This window comes from Pipra filicauda, unplaced genomic scaffold, assembly GCF_003945595.2.
Source record: "Pipra filicauda isolate LSUMZ 115617 unplaced genomic scaffold, ASM394559v2 scaffold306_size1276767_pilon, whole genome shotgun sequence".
In the NCBI taxonomy this organism is placed as follows: domain Eukaryota; kingdom Metazoa; phylum Chordata; class Aves; order Passeriformes; family Pipridae; genus Pipra; species Pipra filicauda.
The window spans coordinates 1,148,074-1,170,676 of record NW_024104428.1 but is presented as its reverse complement, the minus strand read 5'-3'; the positions used below and the strand labels follow the sequence as shown (position 1 = coordinate 1,170,676).

General features: G+C 47.9%; 1 protein-coding gene across 1 annotated transcript; it reads left to right on the top strand.

Annotated features, from left to right (window-relative positions):
* Window positions 1–1,296: 1,296 nt before the first annotated feature.
* On the top strand, window positions 1,297–14,553 carry CD2 (CD2 molecule). The gene is made up of 5 exons (XM_027719173.2): window positions 1,297–1,401; window positions 4,207–4,503; window positions 6,828–7,070; window positions 10,380–10,499; window positions 12,544–14,553. Exons 1-5 carry the CDS (start codon window positions 1,341–1,343, stop codon window positions 12,750–12,752), a joined length of 930 nt encoding a protein of 309 aa, XP_027574974.1. The 5' UTR covers window positions 1,297–1,340; the 3' UTR covers window positions 12,753–14,553.
* The last annotated feature ends 8,050 nt before the right edge of the window (window positions 14,554–22,603 follow it).

Below are 22,603 nucleotides of genomic sequence, written 5' to 3'. Positions count from 1 at the left end.
GGGAGATACCTGGGCATGGCAGCCCCTGCCCTCAGCTTGCTTTTTGCCGCAGAGGATGGAGGTCAGGCACAGAAATGTCATCTCATTCCTGTTGTTTCCTCTCTCCTCTTGTGTGTACCTCTGTTGTGCGTTCTTTGTGAGGAAATAATAACAGAAAGAAGGAAGAAAAGCTTGGTTTAGAGGCAGCAATACTGTGACTTTAGTGCACTTTACCTTAGATAAATTTTTCTCCTTTTTTGCAAAAAGAGGTGTTTTTTACCTCATTAGTAGCGGTTAAAAAATGATGAAGCTGAAGAAGAGGAGGTGTCTCACAAGACCTTCCTTTAACTTCAAGGAAGAAGAATGGCATGAATGAACAAGAAAGATTTATCTAATATTGTACCACAGCTGTTCTTCTGTCTTCTTTCTTGGTCTACACCTGTGATAAAAAGCTGGAAGATTTCAGTGGCCACTGTAGCCAGAGGAATTGTGCTGAGGAGGGTAAGATTCAAAATCCTCACCACTCCATCTGTTTCATATTGGAATCAGGAATAAAGATTTTATTATCTTCTCATGTGTTTTTGCACTTAGCTCCCCTGCCTCCTCACAGCTTCTTTCCTCGTGCTCCTTCCCACACCAGCCAGCTTCAGGGATGGTTCATGGCTACATCCAAGGCTGTGTTCTCATCCCCTTCCATGCTCATCCGTCTCTCACAGCTTGCCCAGATGCTGGCCCTGACTGCAGGATGCCTTTGTGGCACTGGCAAGCCCCTCATGGATCAGGTGTCGATGTGAAGCTGATTCCTGACGGTTTCCAAGAGAAGTGTGTCTCCTTTGCAAACGTTGTCCGACAGCCAGCAGGCACCTGGTCCTCACGGGGGGTCCTGGGCTTGCTGTCCACTTGCTGCTAAGACTGCAGGGGAGAAGAAGGATTTCCATCGTTACTCCACCCAAAACTTGCATCCATCTCTTAAGGATGGTGGCACGTGGATGCTGGAGCTGAACTCTTTGGGTGAGCGCTGAAGAGGACAAGGGCTCAGCTGACCCTCCAGCTGGGTGGGCAAGCCTCAGGGGTGTTCCTGCCTTGAATGTACATTTTCTTTGTTGCTACACATCGTCCCCATTCTGATAAAACCCTCCTTTGAGTGGTATTTCTGCCCCCTTTTTTTTTTTTTTTTTTTATGTGTGTGTGTGTGTGTGTGCTAGAAACAAGAAGTGCCGGGGTGAGAGCTGGAGGAGGGGAGGAGGGCACAAGGGCTGTACTGACACGTCCCATGACTGCTCACAGCAGACAATCCTTTCACCTGCCAGGAGCTGTCATTAGACAAGGAGACAGTGGATTTTTTTTTTTTGACCCTGAAAATGAACTTTGGGAGGATTTTCCTAGTCAAGTGCTTGCTGCTTTTATTTTCCAGTGTAAAATGTGAGTTTTTCTTACCCTTTTTTTTCTCTTTTGGGCTAACGTTAAAATTGCATTTTAAGCCATTTACAACTTGGTGAGCTGTTACTGATAAGACACTAGTTCCACTTTTCCAGTGAGTGAAGACATCTGAGTTATTGCTATTATTATTTGATTTAATTTTCAGCCGGGGGGAGGGCAGGACCTGAGTTTCATATTCCAGTTATAATAATAAGCTGTAAAGAGTTTTGGTTTTAAGTTAATGAGCCTTAATTTGACACATGTATAATGAGAAATGTCAGCATGCAGTTTTCCTTCTGCCCTCAAGGTAGCTTGTACTACATTAGAGATCCTCTGTTCGCTGTGCATTATCGCATGTAATTTCCTTTTCTTATCGAAGATGCGCAAATCTTTTGAAAGCGTAATTTATATTCTTCCATAAATATTAACAGAGTGATGTATTTCAGTGTCTTCAGTGGAGTTGAGGTCTAAAATGTGAAAACAGCAAGCAAATAAATGTATCTTTTATATATTTTGCACATTATTGTTCTCATTATTTTTTAAAATATTAATCTAAAAACTTAATTAGGGTGTTAACTCATAGATTAGAGAAGGTTATAAGAGATGGAGACAACACAAGCATGCATAACTTTTTTTTTCTCTGTTTCATTCCAATGCAGATTGTATGTATGGCTGTTTAATGCTTTGCTTTTCCTTCAGAACAAAATTAATAGATAAATAAGGATTTTTTTTTTTAATGTACATGATCTATGAAACGTTCCCCAGCAGAAATGATGACTATTCCCTTGAATGGAAAACTTGTTTCAAAGACTTACTTCCTTCTCTAAAGCTACTATGGGAACTTCTAACTCTTTCTTGTGATTGTGAGTGAGCTCTGGGCTCTCAGTTCAGATCTTTCTGCTCCTTGGAGCACATTTCAGTTGGCATTTTTTTAACAGAAATGTTTCACTAGCTAAACAGATTTTTAGTATATGTGTGGGATACTCAGCTTTCCACTAGCAAAACTATAGGGATCAGATAGTTGTGTCTCGGTGGTCTGTTCACAGAGGTGCCATTGAATTATCTTTGAAAACCCAGATTACTTTTTTCCTTTACTTTCAGAGAGAAAATATAAGTAGTTTCTGTTGTGCAAAGAAACCCTGTTACTAGCTCTAAATAGTTGTTCATGACTGAGCAGAAACAAATGTCAGAATTCAAATATTTGGGTATAATCTGTAGTGTTGCCTATGTGGGTCATAGCTGTTTCCAAGGCTGTTTAGTTGATAGCTTGATTTCAGGATATTTCATTAGATATGTCAAATACTTTGTAAGAAAGGCAATGCAGAAAGAACAGCCTCTCTTTAGACTGAATTTAGGTGAATGTGCCCAGAAGCACTACAGCATTAATGTTCTTGTTGCAGAGGCACAGCATTTTAGTTCTTTGATTATATCTAATATTGTTAGTTTAATGAAATAGCCACTGGATTTCAGTTTCCCCTCTGTGGGTCAGTTTGTCATTATCCTAGATACCAGGAATAAAGCACTGTAATAAAAAATACGCAAAAGCATAGTTTTTCTCTCTGTGGGGAAAAAGTGCTTAAAGTATATAAAATTAGAGCAGAATCAGCTCTTCCTGCTGATTGGTTTCATCCCGTAAATTGAGGGGGAATGAGCATCAGAAAATGAGAAATGAAATAATCCGTGGCCTTGAGCGCACGGTCTGTTGCCGGTGAGCTTATCCCACCTGACACTTGCACGCAGGTTTCTACCTCCTCCTGCAGATTTTCCACCTGCCTCGGGGGTGGGGACAGTACTTGAAATGACCTCCCAACAAATTTTGCACTCTGAAAGTGTGGGGTGGGTCCTGCAAGGGCCGTGTGTGAAGCAGCCTGGAGGGGAGCGGGCAGGACGCCTGGGCATGGCCCGAAGGGCCTGTCGTCCCCTCTGGTGTAGACTTTTAGCATCCTTGGCTTTCCTGAATATCCCCTTTGGCAGCCCCATGCTCAAGTGTTTCCCAGTCCTTTGGGAAGCTCCTACTCTGAGCTGCTCTGGAGAAGGCAGCTGTCAACAAAGGAGACCTGTAAAGAGAAAAGGGTTTTTTTCACCTTTGCTTATCTCGTAATGTTTCCAGCACCCCGTCAGTTCACAGGATGTGAGTGGCTGCTTGTTTCTGCCTGCCTTACTTGCCCCACCAGGGTCGAGTGCTAGGAAAATCAAGTGGATACATTCCAGTGGGGAAGGGTGCCTGGGATGGTTGAGGAGGGGGCACTGCAGTGGGTCTGCCTTCCGTTCAGTGCCTTACACTCACTACTGCTTGACACAGGCCACTGTTGTTATAATTATTGTTATCACTGCTGTTGCTGAACAGATCCTACGTCCAGGGACACTGCTGGTCTGTGTTCTTGCTGCCTGCAGCAATGTTTGCAGTGGTGGGTGCTCTAGGTACCAGCATGTGCCATGTGCAAAACACACCAAAGCGACCTTATTTTCAGGAAGGGTTAAGTTCAGGGTTAAATACATAGGCAGCCATGAATCTTGGCATCCAGAGTCACTCCAAGTCAGCCAGCCAGGGTATAAAAAGTCAGCTTTTGAAAGCTGGACTCCTAGCTTTCTTGCCTCTCAGAATCAAACTGGATGCTGACATTTATCTAGCGAACAACCAAGAGGTGCTTTGGAGCAGGGGAAGAAGATGGCAACGGTAATGCAAAGAGGCTCAGGCAACCTGGGGAGGAGCAAATGACAACCTTTTGGGTGACTGCTGTGGCTGCTGAGCATGGCAGCGAGGGCTGTTGGAGACCACTGATGGGCTGGTTGTGCTTCCCTTCACAGGCTCTGTCATCAACCGGCTTTACAAGGCAGTGAATGAGACGGCTCTTCTCAACATCACTGCTCCTGGGAGCATATACCATGCCATATGGAAGAGAGATGGACAGAGGCTGGTTCAGCTCAAAGATAATGATGTTAAGTACTTTGTGAACAAGGACCAGTGCAGGTGTAAGATACTCCAAAATGGGACTCTGCAAATACGTCAGGTGGTGAAAGGGGACAGTGGAAATTACACAGTGACTGTTTATGAGCGGGATGGAAAATGGAAGGCAGAAGAAAAGACAAGCTTCTTTGTTCAGGGTGAGTTTTTGCTCTTCCTATACCATTCCCAGCATAGCTGAATAAGATTTGGTCCTTTTTTTTTTTCTTCTCTCCTGCAGCCTTTCCTACTCATTGCCCTCCTTTCTGATATGGGGGCAGGGGGACTTCTGTAAGACATACCTTCTTCCTCCCGCCACTGACAGCTGTCTGCCTCTCTTCTCCCTTCTCCTGCTCTTATAGACAGCCTGAGACCCCTGCCTTCTTTCTGGCTCCCCTGCTTGTCAGCCACCAGATTTCTGCAAGTGCCCAAGAAAGCAGCTGTGAGCAGATTTGTGTGGGGAGCAGGGTGGGTGTGGTCGGCCCTACTGCAGCACCACCAGTGGTGCTGGGACCCTGGCCTGGGGTAGCACCCTGTGAGGGGGGCTGGGCTCCCGGCAGCATCCTGCTTCCAGAAACCTCACGTAGGCTGCTGGGTTCCCACAAGAGGTTTCTGGAAGCAGGATGCTGTTCAAAGCACAATTAAGCACACACCTGGGGATTTCAGCTGCATAGGCTCAAAGCACGAAGGCAGCCTTTGCTGAATCTTGTCCTTAGGGATCAGAGCAGTAGCAGCCCAAAGTTTTTCAGATGAGCAGGGAAGATGGGGGATGGTTATTCTGCTCCTTTATGGCTGCTACCACCTCTCCAGGCCTCTAAGCTGTAGGACAGCAGGTATTTTTTCCCCCAAAAGAAGATAGTTTTGCTCTGTCCTTCTTCAGCCAGCATGTGCACCTTTGCCAGCCTCTCAAGTTCCTGGGCACCAGCTGGCACTACAGAAATGATGCCCTGATGAGGCAGCAAGGACATCTGGAATGGTTTTAGCAGGGTTTCTGTGCAATGGGAAGCCCTGTGTCTAAGGGGCTGCTGAGCAGTGAGGGTGTCTCATTACTTTGAGAACTGTTATTGCAAACAGATTCAGAAAGTCATCAGGGCCTGATGCTGTTTGCTCATGTTTTAAGCCACTGAACTGTCATTGGGGTGTCCTTGTTTCAGGTTAAGGTTAATGTTCCAACCCACTTGTGTGCTGCATCATTTCCTCTACTATGCAGCAGTACTGTGCAGAGAGGTTGCCTTACCTCTGACACGCATTTTTGGAAGTAAAGTCCTGTAGTAACTCTTGGGCGCTGGAGTAATTTGTCAGTGAGGTTTACCCCCTTGTTACTAGGGCTGGGCAAACAGTTGTTAAAAAAAAAACAAAACAGTTTCAATGATATCCTAACACAACTCCATCACCAGCACCTGGACTCTAGTGTTTCACGCTGAATAACTGGTTACAGTTTGCAGAAGAGGAGTGGACTTAACAGGGAAAGCGTGGCTGCAGATGTCATGTGTGAACCCAAACTGCATGTGCCATGAACGGCCCTCACTGGCTTTAAAATTTATGATCTCCATAACTTACACTGCCTGTAACTAAAGGTGACCCTGGCAGGTTTTTATTTACTTGGTCTAACAGGTGGACTCTGAGATTAGCTCAGTTGATGAGAGCACAGTGCTAACAATGCCAAGGTTGTGGGTGTGATCCCTGTAGGGGCAATTCACTTATGAGTTGGACTTGATGATCCTTGTGGGTCTCTTCTGACTCAGAATATTCTGTGAAATATTTTTTTTTCCATCTGCTGTCCCTGCCAGTTTTCCCTAGTCGAGAAAAATCCCACAGGTTTTTCTGGCTCTTTCAATGCCACCAGTGATAGAGAAACTGGAACCAAAATGTAACTGGCTGTTTGCAGGGCATAAGAAAAGACAGAAATCAGTTTTCTCTGTCACAACCTCACTGAGAGCTGAGGTGTCTGTTTTGTGTTTTCCATTTTGGTTTGATGGGCTTTCATGCTGTGGCTATTGAGCTGGCTGAGTGCTGTTGGTAGTACACAGAGCATCATAAGCAGTTGTTTTTCCTGCTTTAGAGAGAATCTCTCCCGATGGGCACAGGCAGAGCAGGGCCAACTTCATTTTCACCAAGACACGGGGGCTGGAGTTGGAGGGGGCTGTGGCTCTGAGCACCTGCCATCCACTGCCTCCCTGGAATCCCAGCTTCCTCCCTTCACCTGCCTGGCTGGCTGTGAGCCAGGCTGAGACTGAAAGCAGCCCAGCCACAGTGGTGCAGCTCTGCTTTGCTGGGCCAAATATGTAGGCTACTGCACTGCACTTTCTTTATTATGGTCATGCTACTTCTGCAGTAGAGGCCTAATTTGCTCTTCATTCTTCTGTTAGCAGGTTCATTCTCATTATCTGGTTATTTGGGGTTAATTCTCTGTTCTGCTTAATAATGGAGGTTTTCAAAAGGAGAAACCATCTCAGATGTGCCTGTCCCTTCCCTTCTTTTTCAGAGCCTGTCCCTCAGCCAATCCTCAGCACTGAATGCCTGAATAAAACTGTATCTGTCAAGTGTGAAGTGGACCACAAGGCTAAAGGTGAAGAATTTACTATAGAACTGACTCAACCTAATGGCAGAAAAATCCAAAAGAATGCAGCCATGTTGGAATTGCAGACACGGCATTCTGGGACATTCAGATGTGCTGTTAAGAACCAAGTCAGTGAAAAAATGGTTGAAAAAGCAATTAAGTGCTCAGGTAAGAGCTTTCTTTTGTCAGAATCTGCTAGGGAGGACCCACACAGCCTGATGCAGTTGCACAGACACATAGGACTGGTCCAGGTGCCAGGAGCACTGATGGTCCTGGGTACTCGGTACTGGGAGCCTAATGTTGGCACAGTTACTGGGAGCTGATGCTGCTGTGGCAGCCGGGATGTGAGTGAGGTCTGGGGGTTGCAGGAAGAGTGGGACAGGTTTTTCTGGAATCAAGAGCCTTGTGGGTGGTAATGAGGTCTCCAGGACGCACTGCAGTGCTGCTCCCACTCAAGGTGAAGTCTTCTGAGGGAAACTTCAGCCTCCCAGACAGATCAGGCTGTCTCAGGGTGAACGAATCAGAGAGAGATCCTTGGTTATCCCATCATTTTCTCCCTCCCCTCCATCACTGCTGACTCTTCTGCCAAAAGCTGCCAGAAGTACCCTAACAGACTTTTTGGTGTCAGCTTCCTGATAGACTTGAGTGGTGTTGACCACCACTAGTGGTAGACCGATGAAGTAAAGAAGAAAGCAGGGAAGTGGGCCTGAAAGTGTGTTAATGACATACAGCAGTCTGCAAAAGGCAGAAAGCACTTTCCTCTTAGTTTTTATCCTCCTTTATTCCTTTAAAACTAATGGTGCTTCCCAAAGGTTGACTTCAGTCAAGTGGTTCAGAGCCAAAGAGTTGTCTTCAGTAATATAGTATAAAACTACACAAACTACCACAACATAAATTAACAGTTTATTTTTGGAAAATATGGCCTGGGATCTTCTCGTGTGTATATGGAGCCACAACATTGATTTCAGAGGATTTGCTTTTGATTTACATCCTCATAACTGAGAAATCACCTGTGTGTTTTCTCCTCTGCGTAATCATATCTATGAAGGTGGCGGTTGCCTGCCACATGTGGATGTGGAAGGGCGTTCTCACAAGGGGAAAAATAAGCTGCTTGAACTCTCCAGCTTGGCCTAGAAATCAGGAGAGAAGTTATGGAGAATGTAGCTAAGCTTTGGGGTTGCATGGCTCAGGTGAGGATGGCTCAAGTGTACCCTGGTTTCTCTCACTCAGGTGAAGTGTGATCTTTCTATGGTTTTTCTTACTCAGTTGAAGTATCATCTTTCTAAATCACAGGTGCAGCAAAAGGACTGAAGGGATTGCATTTTAAATGGTCAGGGTCATGCTGAAAAATTATTAAATAGGCAAAAGAAGTCATTGTGTGATTCATCTCCTCCCCCCAGTAAAAGTTCTGAAAGTTAAGGCAGAAACAAAGGACAGATTATACTGGTATGACACCGGATGTGGTGTTCCGTTCAAAGTTCAGAATTCCAGTGCATAACTGGGGAAAAGTCCTTGAATTTGCTGGGCTTGGGTTCATCCCACCCAATCTCAAGGGCTTTGCTTGAAGCATTCCCTGGCTCCAGGTTCCCGCTGGAGCTAGTGGAGGGGGGTGGGGGGCAGGCTTGAGAGAGCTGGCTCAGTATTTCCAATATCCATCTATTTCTGCCACAGTGAATCTAGGGAAAGTCCAAATCTGAAGGTCAGCCCATGGTGTGAGGAGGGAGGGAACAAGCCCTAAGGTATATAGGTTTTACTGCTGAGGTTGACTGAAGGGCACAGAGCTGAGGGACAGGGTGGTCTCTGCTCCCTGGTGATGCCCTTGCCTCCTGAGAAACCCTCCTGATGTCTAATATAGCTGAACAAGGTGGGTTTTTTGCTGCTGCATGAGCTGCCTGACCTGATGGACTGCACAGTGCTAGCATTGGGAAGGGATGAGAGGTATGAGTGTGTGCTGCTGGATTAGGGCTGTTTACAGCAGGGCAAACTATCCCAAACACCTTGTCTTAATGAGGAAATGCTGGCAGAAGCTGGCTATGCCAGGGAACAAGCCAGGCAAGAACAGGCCCACCTGTACTGCTGGTATAGGCAGATGTTAGCCATCAGCTAGATAACATAGATTTCACTCCTTCTCACCCTTGAAAAATGCTCTTCTTTCACAAGGTGAGTTGGGTGGGAGAGTTTGTTTTTTCTCACATTATTAACAGGGAAATGAAAGGTTTGCCACACTGATCTTTAAGGTACAAATATGGCATTTCTCAGACACCAAAAAAACTCTAAACCCAGTTAGCACTACCCTCCCTCCTCAAACTAAAAACCCCTCAAACCTTTCTGTGTGGTGGCAGGAGTCTGCCAGATCCATAGTGGATTAAAAATCCCTCACCTTGCAGTCGAACCTCTTTCCAACCCTGCTATCCTCTTTGAACACTCGGCCCTGCAATTAAAGCCAATCACCCTGAATTTTGACTTCTAGCAAGCAAGGCATGCTTCAGGTGGGTTTCAGCTCAGCTAACTTTTCATACAAGTGTATGAAAAGTGTATGAAAAGTGTATGAAAATATGTGAATCTGCCTGGGCTCCTCTTACAGTCAGCTGGGAGAAACAGGCACAGAAAGGGCAAAATACACCTCGGTGTCTTTTGCAGCTAAAACAGGTGAGAATAACCACATCCCTGAGGGTACTCATCCTTTTTTTTTCTCCACTGGGGCAGCCCAGGCTGATGGTGATCTTTATAGTGCAGACATCTCAGATTTGTGTCCTTGCTCTTTGCTCTCCATGTGCACGCCCACTGAATGATAAGGGTGGTACCAGTGGTGGTGCCCCCTTTGGAGCTTTGTGCCCTAATAAGCCAAGGAAGGTGCACTTCTGCTGGGTTCAGCTCCATGGCACCTGTGCTCCAGTGTTACCACTGAATGCCAGGAGGACAGCCCGAGCAGGAGGTGGTGAAGGAAGGCCAGCATCCAGCAAACCTTCTGTGGTGAAGGAACGGGAAGACTCATATAAATTTTTGCATACAGGCAAACCAAACTCTCGTTTTGAGGCTGTGATGTATTTGGTTATGTTCTTTTCCTTTTTACTGTTTTTTTTTTTTTTTTTAATTTGTGTACAGCCAAAAATTGAAGAGGAAGTACCAAAATACTGTGAAAGCAAGCTAGTCTCAGTGTTTCCAGCTCAGTAGAAAGTACTTAAGAAGTTTATTTTTGTTAGATGTTGAGTACTGCCTGGATGCTCATTGTCCGTAAATGGGTCCATTGCTAGCAAGAACCAGGCATTTGTGGTAATTAAAATAAGATGAGCTGGCACACATGAATGCTCTGGTTTCAATTTTCTGCAGAACTCGAATCCATTATGGAGCAATCAAAATTCTCCAGAAAAGGCATACTCTGCCTTTACAGTCAATGGAAGAAAATACAGAATTCTAAGTAGATGTTGTGCAAGTTATTTCCTTCTATCTAACATCCTCTTTCATCCTCTTAACTAGGCAAGCTGGACCTTTATCTCATCTTAAGCATAGCGGGCGGTGCACTCGTTTTTGTCATCTTTGTGATTTGGCTTATTTATTGTATCAGGAGGAGGAAAGCAAAAAGGCGTGAAGGTGATGGTAAGTGTTTAAGGGGCTTTATGTTGCTACCCAGACACCTAAAATCTTAGAGCTTCCCGCTGAACTTTCCTGTGGTCAGGAGTGTGCTCTCTGCCTTGTCATGAGCAATAACCTGATTTTAGCATATGGTGAATCTGAGCAGATCAGCTGGCATTGCCAGTCTCACTTTCTGATAAATGCCTTGAACAAAGGACTTCTTGTTCTCAAGCCCTTTTGTTTATTTGTGGGGGAAGAATTGCTCCTCTAAAACTTGGCCAAGGTCACCAGTCAGGAGCATCCATGGGGCTAAAATATACACTTAGATAGTCTGTCAGCAGATTTTTTTTTCATTCAATTTATGTGTTATAAAATTCAGATCCTTAACAACATTAGTAACATGCAGAAGTAGTCTAGATAGTGAGCAGGGGCAAGACGGGCTCAGCTTTTCTATGTGTTTCCTCAGGCATCTCACAGCAGTTTGTCCCCTCTGCAAACAATGTCCTTGGAGGCCTGTCAACACTGGAGGTCCAACTTGGGGCACTTTTAAAGTGTTGAAGTTTTCAGAGTGTGCAGAGGTCTCATCTGTTGTCCAAAATTCATGCTTCTTTCAGATCACAGGAAATACTCTGCCAGAGTCCTCTCTGAGAGTGGGCTCTCAGACTTGACAGACAGGTTGCTTTGAATTACACACAGCCTGGGCATTACTGCTGGTTTGGGTGGGCAGAGGACACTGGGCTCCTGCTCAGGAAGAGTCATCTGGCCTACCTGGAGGCTACAGCAGGAGGGAGGTTGCCCTGGCAGAGGCTGTTTAAAGCCTTTTTTCTGAGTTCTTCCCTCACACACTGTGTGAGGCTTCCTGTGTGGTCTCAAAAAAAAGCTAGTCTCTGTGTCAGTCAGTTCTTGAGTTATAAAATGGGGGTAGAAGCTGCTCTGTACACCACAGCAGCCTTTGTCAAGATAAAGAGGGCAATGCCTGAAGGAAACCTCAGCTGTACCTCAAAGATGCCAATGGTCAGGCTGACAACAAGGGTGAGCATGATCAGTCCCATGGCTGAGGTAAGAGCAACCTCACCACACCTGAGCACAGGCAACTTTCCATGGCTCTCCTGCTTTCCCTAAAGCTATGACTGTGAAGAACAGGCAAGTGCTTTCCTATTTTCTGAGAGAGCTCACAACATTGCAAGCACGGGATGTTGCCTCAGAAGTTTTGCTATACCTTGTGAGTGCAATGCTGGTGTGAGCTGAGCCATCTGAGTGTTATTTTACATTATAGCTGTTCCCATTTGAGTGGTATAGATTACTTCTTCAGTTGTGCAGTGACACCATATCCTCAATTCTTGGGTCTGGATTCAGCAAGAATTAAGAAAACGAGTCTGGGAAAATGAGAACTAATGTAAGAGGGTGACTAGCCTCTTTGAAACACATCTAGAAAAATGAGAACTATTGTAAGAGGGTGACCAGCCTCTTTGAAACAGTTTGGTGTGTGCTTAAGGCCAACTCAGCGTCCCAAGAGGTAAATCCCTCAGTCCCTAAATTAAGCCGAGTGACATTTCAGAATGATCAGTCAGTGATCAGAAGTCAGCTGGCATGAATTTACTTCTTCTGTATGTGAGAAAATTGATGCTGGGAAAAGGGATCTCTGGCTTCCAGGTGTCTGGAAATCCCAGCATGGATAATGGCAGGGCAGAGTGCTTTGATGTAGCTTCCTGGTGTTACATCTCACTTTCCCTTCAGTAGCCTCCAAAAGAGGACAGAGCAGCTCAGGCTATCGATGACCACTGGGGCCTCCCTGACAAAGCTGATTCCCGCAATGGACAGGGCAGAGCTGCCCCAAATGCTCCAGGTACCTTGATCTCAGCCAGGCAGATTAAAAAAAAGCTTCCACGTTGTCCCGGGATGTGCAGGGAGAGGTGGTTTTCCTTGTTCACTGGGGTAGCAGGAAAACCTTTGAGAGCAGCAGGTTAGGATCGACACTTGGCCTTTTCCTGCTTGGCGCCAAGGACATTTCCCTGGCTGTTTGACTTCTTAGCGTGTGCCTGAGCGCGGGGTCCTTCTGTCGTTGCAGATGAGCAGCGGATGATGCAGACCCTGCCGGCGGAGTGTGACAGGGCGACGCGGGAGCTGCCCCCGACGCCCTACGCTCCCACCCCGAAGCAGGTGCGGGTGCAGCAGCGGCCGCTGCCGCAGCCCCAGGGGCAGCAGCAGCCACAGCCCCCGCGGCCCCGGCCCCGCACTCAGCCCCGGACTCCGAACCACCCGAAAGAAAGACCTTAAACGCGCATCCCGGGAGGAGGGATGGTCGTCTCTCTGCTCCGCCGTTCACCGGGGAAAGGAAGTTTCCAAAAGTCGGGAGCGCCTCCCGCCCAGCCTTGCGTAATGCTCAGCTATGAAACAACAGCTTTTGTTGCAGAAAATTAGAGAGAGAGAGAGAGAGCATCAAATGGAGATGAAGAGACCCGGTGGAGGAGATTCAAGGTGATGGGCATTCATCCCTGTGGCCATTTTTCTTCATGTGTCTCCATGTTAGGGTATGGAGCATTGAGCCTTGAAGCCTGTGTCTTTCTGTGGTTCACTTGGTTTTACCGCACTTTGTTGTCTTCGTGCCTTTTGGATGATTGATACCAAGAAGAAGCGAAAGCTCTCCTTGATAAAAATGGACCCATGGATCTTACAGGGTTTTGTCATGTATATTCCTCCTGCCACTCATTAGGACAGCTCTCTGGCTTCAGCATCAAATACAAATATATGACCTCCTGGACCAAAAAATAGTTGTCTGTAATTAAATGCTTGCCTGAAGTTGAAAGAATCAGTGTCATCCAATGCAGAGAAGAAAACACTGAAAGGACATATGAGAGCCTTGAAGCACCTGCGTGGGAAAAACACAAGTGGGAAAGGAATAAACTTTTCCCTTTCTCCACTGTGTTTAGAACAAGAAACCATGGGCTTAAACTGCAGCAAGGGAGAGTTAGGTCAGGATATTTTTTTTTCTAGGTGAAATACTGAAATAGTGTTTCCTCTGGGAGAGGATCTCCAGCACTGGGGGTTTCAAAGGGTGGATGAGACAACTGTCTGTGAAGCATCCTCGTCCTGCTGAGGGCCAGGAGAACATGCTACAATGCCCTTCCAATGACTGTTTCAGCTCAGTTTTCTGTGACTTGTTGGCAAATAAAACAAACCTTTATTCTCAGCATGCCTGTTTAGCTATCCAGACAACTTTTTTTTTTTTCTCCTAGAAGAGTTCTGGTACCTGTTGGCTCATGAAACAAGCATTATGAACTGCCAAGCAGTTCACTGGTGGCATTGTCTGAATTCTCATGGCTTTCTGTCACAGGTCCTCCTGCTCAGAGTGAAGAGACCGTTTTTCTTCATTTTGCTGAGAAACACCTCACATACAACAAGGTGATGACAGAGAGCTGCTGAGAGACCTCCCTCTCAAAGGGAGAGGTTGAACTATGGTAGCTGTATCACCCTCTGTGTGCTGGACACTGCTCACTCCTCTGGTCCTTGGGGATGATCATAAACCTTCTCTACAGCTGAGGGGCCAAGAGAGGACAGGCCTTTTTCAGAGCAAGGATTGAATGGGTACACTGGCCCATCTGGTGTAAGAGGCAGCGCAGGTGAAGGAGGAGAGAGCTGTGAGAGACACAGAGTATGAGACATCCAGCTAGTTTGTTGGTGTCAGGCAGAAGAACACATAATACTTCTTGCAGGCTTGACTATCCTACACATTCCAGTGGAGATAAACCAGACATCCTTTGTTTCTGCTCAGAAATCTGACTGGTATACTCTTCTGGTATAAGGGAAGGGAAGTAACTTGTCAGGAGAAGGAGGTCTCTGCCTCTTCCAGAACTCAGTCACTTCTCTTGAACTCTGACACTGGACACAGCCCTGGGAGTGTTACTTGCTCTTGCCTTAGCTTCCTGCAGCTTGTTTTAGGGCTTTCACTTGTTAAAGCTGCACTTGGTAAACATTTCACGGTTTATTTTGTAACATACCATACTCTATATCCCTGCAGCGAATGAATAAAGAAAGACTGGGTGGAGAGGATCTTAGTCCACACCTGTGCTGGTTGGTACTTTAGTATCTGTTATCTCACTTTGACACAAAGGAGGCAACAAAACCGTTCTGGTCCCTGAGCCACAGAATCCTGGTTGCAGGAGGTTTCACATCATCCCTGGGAGGTACTGGCTGCCACCTGAGTGTGGGGCCCTCCTCTGCCTGGGGCTGGTGGGGTGACACTTGGCACAGCTCCTTGTGGGGGAGCACCAGTGTGTGTGTGTGTGAGGTGATGTCAGGGTGACTCTGGCCCGGCACAAAGCTGTGCTTGATTTTCCAGCAAGGAACTGCAGCACAAAGCTAAGTCATGTCCAGGGTGGGAATGGGAGGCAAGAAGCTTTTCCACTGTAAGTCACAAACTGGGTCTAAACCTGCCTTCAAGACTGTGCTTGAGACAACCCTATGAACTGTGGAAACCTCTATTGTCTCAGCTTAAGACATGGGAGGGCTGAGCACACCCAAGAGCTGCCCTTGGCTCACCTCCCTGGGGAGCAGGGCTGCCAGTGGGCACTCTGAGTACAGGGCAGGACAGAGGCCACAGCAGTGGGCATGAGTGAAGTGTAGAGGGGTGTGTCTTAATGCTGCCCTCCACCCCGTTGCTGTAACCAGCCTCAGCCAACTCATTGAGGGCTCTTCTGGGTTATGGGACTTTTTTTCAGCTGAATGTTTCCATCTTACATGCCAAGAGGCTCAAAGCTAAACAAAGAAGAGCTGAATTTATACCAAAAAACAGTCCTTGTCAGGCAAGAAAGTGCTACAAGCACAGAGTATGCCTGTGCAATGGAAAACTCACCAGGGCAATACTTATTTTTGATGGGTGCCTTTTTCTTTGATAGCCACCATTGTTTTTGTGATGCCTCATATTTGTTCCTGACCTGCTGCAGCGGGTGATACTTGTACAGTGTGAATTCCACTTGGTGCATCCTTGATAAGTCAGCAATTTTTCTGAAATGTGTGTCATGGAGCATTCAAATCTCAGGTTTTATGCTGTAGAGGATGTTTCAGTTCTGGAAAATCAGCTGACATCGGGACCTAAGAAATAACAGGAAGTGCTTGGCTCTGGTGGTGCTTGCTGTAGCATTTCTTGGTTCTTCTTTCGTAGATGCATCCACAAGTGAGTCACAGGAGGTGAGGAGTTTTTTCCCATTCTCTTAAGGGGGATGAGATAAGATGACTGACATGCTGGGCTTGTCCTTATCCATGTGCTGCCTCATCCTCCCTGTTCAGAGAGATGCAGTTCATGCTGCCTGGGTATTAGCAGGGGGCAGTTTTGGTTGGTGGTGTGCTGCAGAGCCAGCGCTGAAGGAATGGGAGGGAAGTGCAGCCCCGTGCCCAAAGCAGGTCTGTAGTCGTGCTGTGGTTCTGCAGTGCTCACCAGATGGGCAGGCTGAGCAGGCACGCACACAAAAATGGTTGGTTCTGTAGAAGATACAAATCTTCTACCCCAGTGTTAGTCCATGTGGTATCAGCAGCACTTGCTGCCCAAACTTGGCCTTTCTAGTAAAGCAGACAAGACCTGCTTGTGTGTCAGTTGGGTATTAGCCTGTCCAGGCTGAACGAAAATAAAACTCTGAACCAGTCAAAGGAAGAGAAGGAAACCGTGGCTAGTACAAATGTCTTTTTTGGGATGTTTGCTGAAATGATGCTATGGGGAAAAGACACTGACTTGCAGTCCTGGAATGTGTCTTTCCATGCAGAGCTCTCATCTGAACTGGGATTTACCCTTTGGGCAGGGGCATGCATTGCATGCCTTGCTGGGCCTCCTGCTTCCCCCTCCCTTTTTAATCTGAGGACCAGCTGCCTTGTTCTCACCTCTTGTTACCCTTCCTCAGGCAGCACTGTTGCAGCAATACTGTCTGTTCTAGCTTTCCTTTCCTACAAAACACCCACTCTGAGCAGTTTATTTTTCCTCTTCAAACGACACCTCAGGACTCCACCTATGCACATGTCAGCCTAAGGGAGGAGAGGGGACTTCCAAGGTGCCCTCATGGCTTCAAAGCATGATCATGATCATGCCTCGTGATTGTGCCTACCCCAAGAAGCCCTACTTCAGGTTGCTTTGCTGTTGGCAGCCTTTGCCAGTGCTGTCAGGAGTGATCCCTGGCTCTGACAGAGGTACTACACCTCTTTGCTGCCTTCTGGCATGGGGAGTGCACAGCTGATGCCAACTCCCCCTTCTTTGAGTCTCTCTGGGCATGTGGTGAGTGCCATCGGCCCAGAGCCCACAGTGCTGGCAGGCCCTGCTCTCCCTCCCTGGCCACTGCATCACCAGAGTGATCTGCCAGTTGACACCTGCAGAGGGAAGGAGAAAGCAAAGACTAGGGCAGACAAATGACTGAGGGGAGGTTTATCCTGCCCACCTGGTGTCAGCAGCACTGAGGAGCCGCTGCCTGACCCGCCTTTGGTGTGGGTGACATTGTTCGACAGTTTCTGCCTTCGGTGTATCCGAAATGTAGTTTTGAGATAACAGGAAGAGATAACCCCACAACAGAGATGCTCATTGGTTGCATTTCCCACACGCTTTCTATGCCCACACAATAACAGCAGGCAAGTGTTTCGGGCTGCTGCCTGGCCTCCCACACAAATACCTGCTTTCCTTCCCAGCCCTTTCCCGTGGCGTGGGGCAGGCGAGCGAGCACGGTGCAAAGCAGAGGGGTGTGAGTAGACATGTGCTTGGCATGGCCACTGCAAACCCCTGCAGGGAAACAGCTCTGAAACAAACCTGCCTGCAGGCATCCCAAAACAGTATTCCTGTGCTTGGCACTCCCTGGCTGAACACCAGTGAAATGGGGACAGGTGGTAAGGCTGGTGCATTAGGATGACTGGCCCTTGAAGAGCCACAGGATGAAACGTCCAGGACTGCTGCTGTTAGCAACTGGAGTTAGAAAACCCCTTCTTCTTCTGTTAAAGGCAAAATGAGCTTTCCTGTGAAGAGTGGGAATGAAATAAGGGAGTTCTTGTTTGCCAACAAGTTCCTATGGGAGGGTGCCCTGGTCTCCAGCTTTTCTTTCATGAAACATGCATGCACCTCAAGTGCTTCCATGATGGGCTCTTCCCAAAGCCTGCTTCAGCCCACTCCCCATTTGGCTGGGTGCCCCAGAGACCCCTTGTGTTTATTGGCAGGTTTTCTGGAGGATCCTGCTGGGAAGAAACTCACTAAGCTCCTGCCCTAGAAAGAAACTCTGTGCCAGGGGACTGGGGGCCTGCCCTGCTCTGCCCCTGCTCTGTTCTGACTCCTGATCCCTTATCTCACAATGACAGTGTGTCTTGCCTGTCCCTTGGTGGCTCGCCCTGCCCTGTCAAGTGGGAGAGCAAGGGATGGTCTGTAGGCCTGTGATGCTCCCGTGATGCTCCTGTTAATATTCCTGCTGGGAGTGGGATGCTGATTTCTCCACTTGTATGAGAAGGGAGTACTTGTAGGTTTATGCTGGCACTGCTGTTTTCTTCCATCTCTGCTTTCCTGGAGGTTTTACAGCTGTTAAAGGCACCACCTGAGGGAGCTGTGTCTCCGAGAATGGCTGTGCACGAATGGCAAGGGTGACTGCAAGGCCGGTGTGCTGCAGATACACCAGTCACCGTAGCAGCCAAACCTTCCGTTTCAGTTGGCTTCGGTGATTTCAGTAGCCAGGGCCATCGTGAGTGAATGGCAGAATGAGGACGTGGATCCTACTCTAAAAGGGAAGAGCCTGTACCTCAAACCCAAAGCTCAGCCAGCAAAACCTCTGAAACCCTTTTGCTGAGCTCATGGTTTCTATAGACTCTGTTTTTCTTTTAGCCATTTGTAAAAAGGCAGGCTTAGCCTAAAGCTAGCCACTGCAAAAGAGGAACTGGGTAACGTGGAGTTTTTTAAAAAAGTGCTGTTGGGAAGGAAACTTGTCTGCACAGCAAGTGAACCTGTAGGAGCCTTTAGGCCTTGCAGTGGAAATTAAATACTGACTATTGGAGGAGTTACTAGGATCCAAGGTTTTCCAAAGGGAAGTCTGCTTAATAAGGGAAAAGGGGTGGAAATAAATGGTGCCCCCACCCTCTTCCTTTATCAGACATCTCATCTTGCCTAGAAATTTAGGCCACATACGGGCTGCCTAGTCTGATGCTGCTGAGAACAGCAAATATGTCCCTGACTGTTGCTGCCAAGCTACACTCTCTTATCAGGTTAGTTCTTGTCCATCCCACCCCTCTTCTGTGGCATCCCTGTACCACAGGTACAGCTTATCTGGTATATTCTAGGGAAAAGAGGCTGGATATATTACGTGTCTGAATATCAAATGTTACCTGCAGTAGACATCTCTGTTGATATTGGCAGCATCACATCAGGAAAACTGGATTTCCCTTACACTGGAAAACCACTAAATTGCATCTCTGAAGAGCCACAGGCGCCAGGGTTAGAGGGTATGTCAACATGTGAGGAGAGGCAACTGTAAAAGAAGCAGCTGTGAATCTCCTTTGTCTCAAAGCATCTGTGCCAGAGAAGAACATCTGTTGACAGCACCTTAGGCAAATGCAGGCATGATATCTTATCTGGAGATGAAAAAGTGCACCACTACTGGCGGGCACCAAAGCAGCTGTCTCAACTGACTCAACATATGTACACACATGTTAAGCAGCGAGAACTGCTGGCCCTCTCCTTCTCCTGGAGTTTTAAAGGGCATGAGCTGCTGAAGGAAATAGTATAGAAGAATGGTTTACAGGCCTAGATTGACCAGAAGGGAAGCAAAAGCTCTGCTTCTCCAAGGTATAAAAGGAAGATGCTTCATCCTTTTGGGAAAAAAACCCCTCCTGTAGGAAGGTGGGATGAAAGAAATGACATAGGTGATACTTCACTGTGGGACAGGTGAGGCTTAGCCCAGCTCTGCAGACTGCACTGCAGGCACTGACCCTCCGTGGGCCGAGCCTGGGGATGGGCACAGCTGTGTGAGCCTGGAGCACTTGGCTCACCTCCAGTGTGGGACGGCTGTTCCGCGCCTTGTCCCAGCTCCAAGTGTCCCGTGGGCGCGTGAAGAGCGAGCGGACGGTCTCATGGGGCAGTCGTGCCTTGGAAGCAGGAACTTGTCTGCAGATGGTGTGGCAGCCAGCCAGGAACCCGGGCTGTGGATCTCTGCCATGGGTCTCTCGCCAGCTTCAGCAGGATGGACACCAAGCCACCACCACTTTAGGGTCAGCCTTTTGGTCAGGTACAGCCCAGAGCGGGCCAGGACGGATGCCTGCCTAAAACATGCTGCTGAAGGCATTCCCTGAGGTGAGTTGTGTGCATGAAGCATGGGAATTTTTACAGCCAGAGCTGCCCTTTTACAGTGGTCTTGGGCTAAAGTCTCTACCTTGGGTGGTGAACACTGTGGCTCGAGGAGGGGACACAAAGCCAGACTCATGCTCAAGGGGCAGCTAGACCTTTGCTGCTCAGGGAGCTGATGGCTTCTTGGACTCCCTGGAGAAGAGGAATTTGTGGGCTGGCCATACAACGAAGACAACAGTTTAGGGATGCAGAATACAGCACCTATTAGTCAGCTTTTGGTGCACACCTTTAGGCAGGGAAGGCAGTTTACATCACAGAACTATCTAGCAGCTCCTGTGCAATGCCCTGTCTGGGAAGATTTGACCCAAATGCTTCCTTCAGCTGGGCTATTGACTGTCTCCAGGGTCAAGGAGAGGAGGCAGCAGGTGTCCTGCCTGCAGCAGCCTGCTTGGTGCTGGTGTGAGCACGGGGTGACAAAAACATGTTGGTGCTGTCATCTAGTGGGACCACATGAGCACAGCTCAGCCACGGCTCTGTGCCCTTCCTCCCATGCCTTTTACTCCTTCCTTGCACTAATTTACATCCCGACTAATAGGCCTGGGAGTATTTTGGGGCCATAAAGCTTTTCCCTAGAATAGGCAGTGGAAAAGCTGTTATTGTTACAGGCTTTATATATAGTTTATGTCAGGCTTGTTTATCACAGGCCAGGCTTAAAGGGAGCTCATTCAAACTCATGAACTCAGATGGCCCTCATGAACTTTCCCCCAGTAGAGTGCATTTTGTGACTGTAGAAGAGATCAGCCCTATGCACAGATAGAATAATGGTTAACTGCCCATCTAATTTAGACCTTGTTTTGCCCCCAAGGAGAGTGGTCATTACTAGAGACTTCTCTTAAACTCCTGATTTCTGTTATTTGTGTTTGAAACACAACACGAGTTGCTATTTTCTGTCTGTGATCTTCCCTACAATCAGAATCAGGTTTTTGTTCCTCTTGCAGCTGCTCAGATGTGTCCTGCCACTTCCACAACATGTGTCAAACCTCCCTGTCTGCTGCCTCGAATTTTCCCAGAGAGTGCATTGAGAAAACGTGTTTTCTGAAAGTCAAAACCCAGTGTCAGAGACTCAGCATTCGGGATGTGTTTGGGGCTGAGTGGCAATGGAAGGGCAGAGGTGAGAGTAGGGCCTTGCAGCTCGTCTTAGGTCTTTCCCAGCTTCTAATGGTTTTGTCCTGTATGTGCTTCCTTGTTCCTCACGCAGCAGGGGTGCTGGAACATCTGAAACTGCTAATTCTGGTGGAGGAACTGGAACGGGGACGCCAGACAGGCAGGAGGCAACAAGGAACCGAAAGCACTCTCCCAAATGAGCAGCACTGGCTTGCTTTTGTTTTTAAGGATGCAAGGATTTCCTAACCCTATTTTAAATAGAACCATAGAACAACCCACGTGCTGTTAGTCTCTTCTTGCCCCTCTCCTAGTCTTTTTGGGGAAGCACATTAACCTGCAGGTTGCATCTGCATAAATACATTTAAGTGTTCAGTTTCTAAAGGACTCATAACTTTATTTCTCTTATTCTGTTCTGCTGTGTAAATCACTCCTTGCCCCCTGGTTCCAGCCCATGGTGTCCACTGTGGTGGCTACAGAAGCTCAGTGGTGCAAGCTGATGGTGAGTAGAGGAAGGTCCTGGTAAGATTCTGTTTCCACACATGGGGATGATATGGGGGTTAGGAAAAAGAGGGGAAAAAAAAAAGCGCCCCAAACACATTTAGAATCATAGAATCACTTAGGTTTGGAAAGACCTCTAAGATCATCGAGTCCAACCACAAACCCACCACTAAACCATGTCCCTAAGTGCCACATTTACATATCTTTTAAATACCTTCAGGGATGGTGACGCTACCACTTCCCTGGGCTGCCTATTCCAAAGCCTGACCATCCTTTCGGTGAAGAAATTTTGTCTAATATCCAATCTAAACCTCCCCTGGCACAACTTGAGGCCATTTCCTCTCATCCTGTCACCTGTTACCCGGGGAGAAGAGGCTGACCCCCACCTGGCTACAACCTCCTTTCAGGGAGTTGTAGAGAGTGATGAGGTCACCCCTGAGCCTCCTTTTCTTCAGGCTGAGCCTCCCCAGCTCCCTCAGCCGCTCCCCATCAGACCTGTGCTCCAGACCCTTCCCCCGCTCCGCTGCCCTTCCCTGGACACGCTCCAGCACCTCAGTGTCTTTCCTGGAGTGCGGGGCCCAAAACTGAACACAGGATTCGAGGTGCGGCCTCACCAGTGCCGAGTGTTTGCCCGCGGAAGGCTGTTGTCAGCGAGAGCACCCCGTTTCAGCGCTCCAGCCCCCCGGGAGGTGCCCGATGCCCGGGGCGGGGCTGCCCCGGTGCCCCGAGCCGTGCCGGCTGCGGGCGGAGCGGTCCCGAGGAGAAGCTCCCGCAAAGCCAGAAGAGGGCACCTGGAAACAACTGTTCTGTGCACGGCCGTGCCTGTTTCTGCTGTGGGGCTCTCGCCTCTCCTTTTTTTTTTTTTTTTTTTTTTTTTTTTTTTTTTTCCCCCGCCTCCTCTAACCACGTTTTTCTTGCATGAACCCTGGAAGCCGGTTTCATTTTCCTGGGAATTCGTAGCTTCCTGCCATGGAAGGAGAGCACAAAGCCCCGCTTGGTGTGCGGGCAGCAGTCGAGGGCGCCTCTCCCGCCTACATCCCGCCGCCGTCCCCCTCCCCTCCTGCCCCAAATTCTCTCCCCCGCTCCGCGCACATGCCCATGCGCGCCCCCAGCAATGTGCTCATGTATAAAACACACGGGCACATGCAAATGTTTTGTCACCACGCAGCCATTCAGG

Excerpts from the sequence above, each read along its gene's own strand:
- CD2 (XM_027719173.2), top strand. The coding sequence starts at position 1,341 with ATGAACTTTGGGAGGATTTTCCTAGTCAAGTGCTTGCTGCTTTTATTT. Across the intron at positions 7,071-10,379 it reads AAAAGCAATTAAGTGCTCAG|GCAAGCTGGACCTTTATCTC; the intron begins GTAAGAGCTTTC and ends CCTCTTAACTAG. Across the intron at positions 10,500-12,543 it reads AAAAAGGCGTGAAGGTGATG|ATGAGCAGCGGATGATGCAG; the intron begins GTAAGTGTTTAA and ends CTGTCGTTGCAG.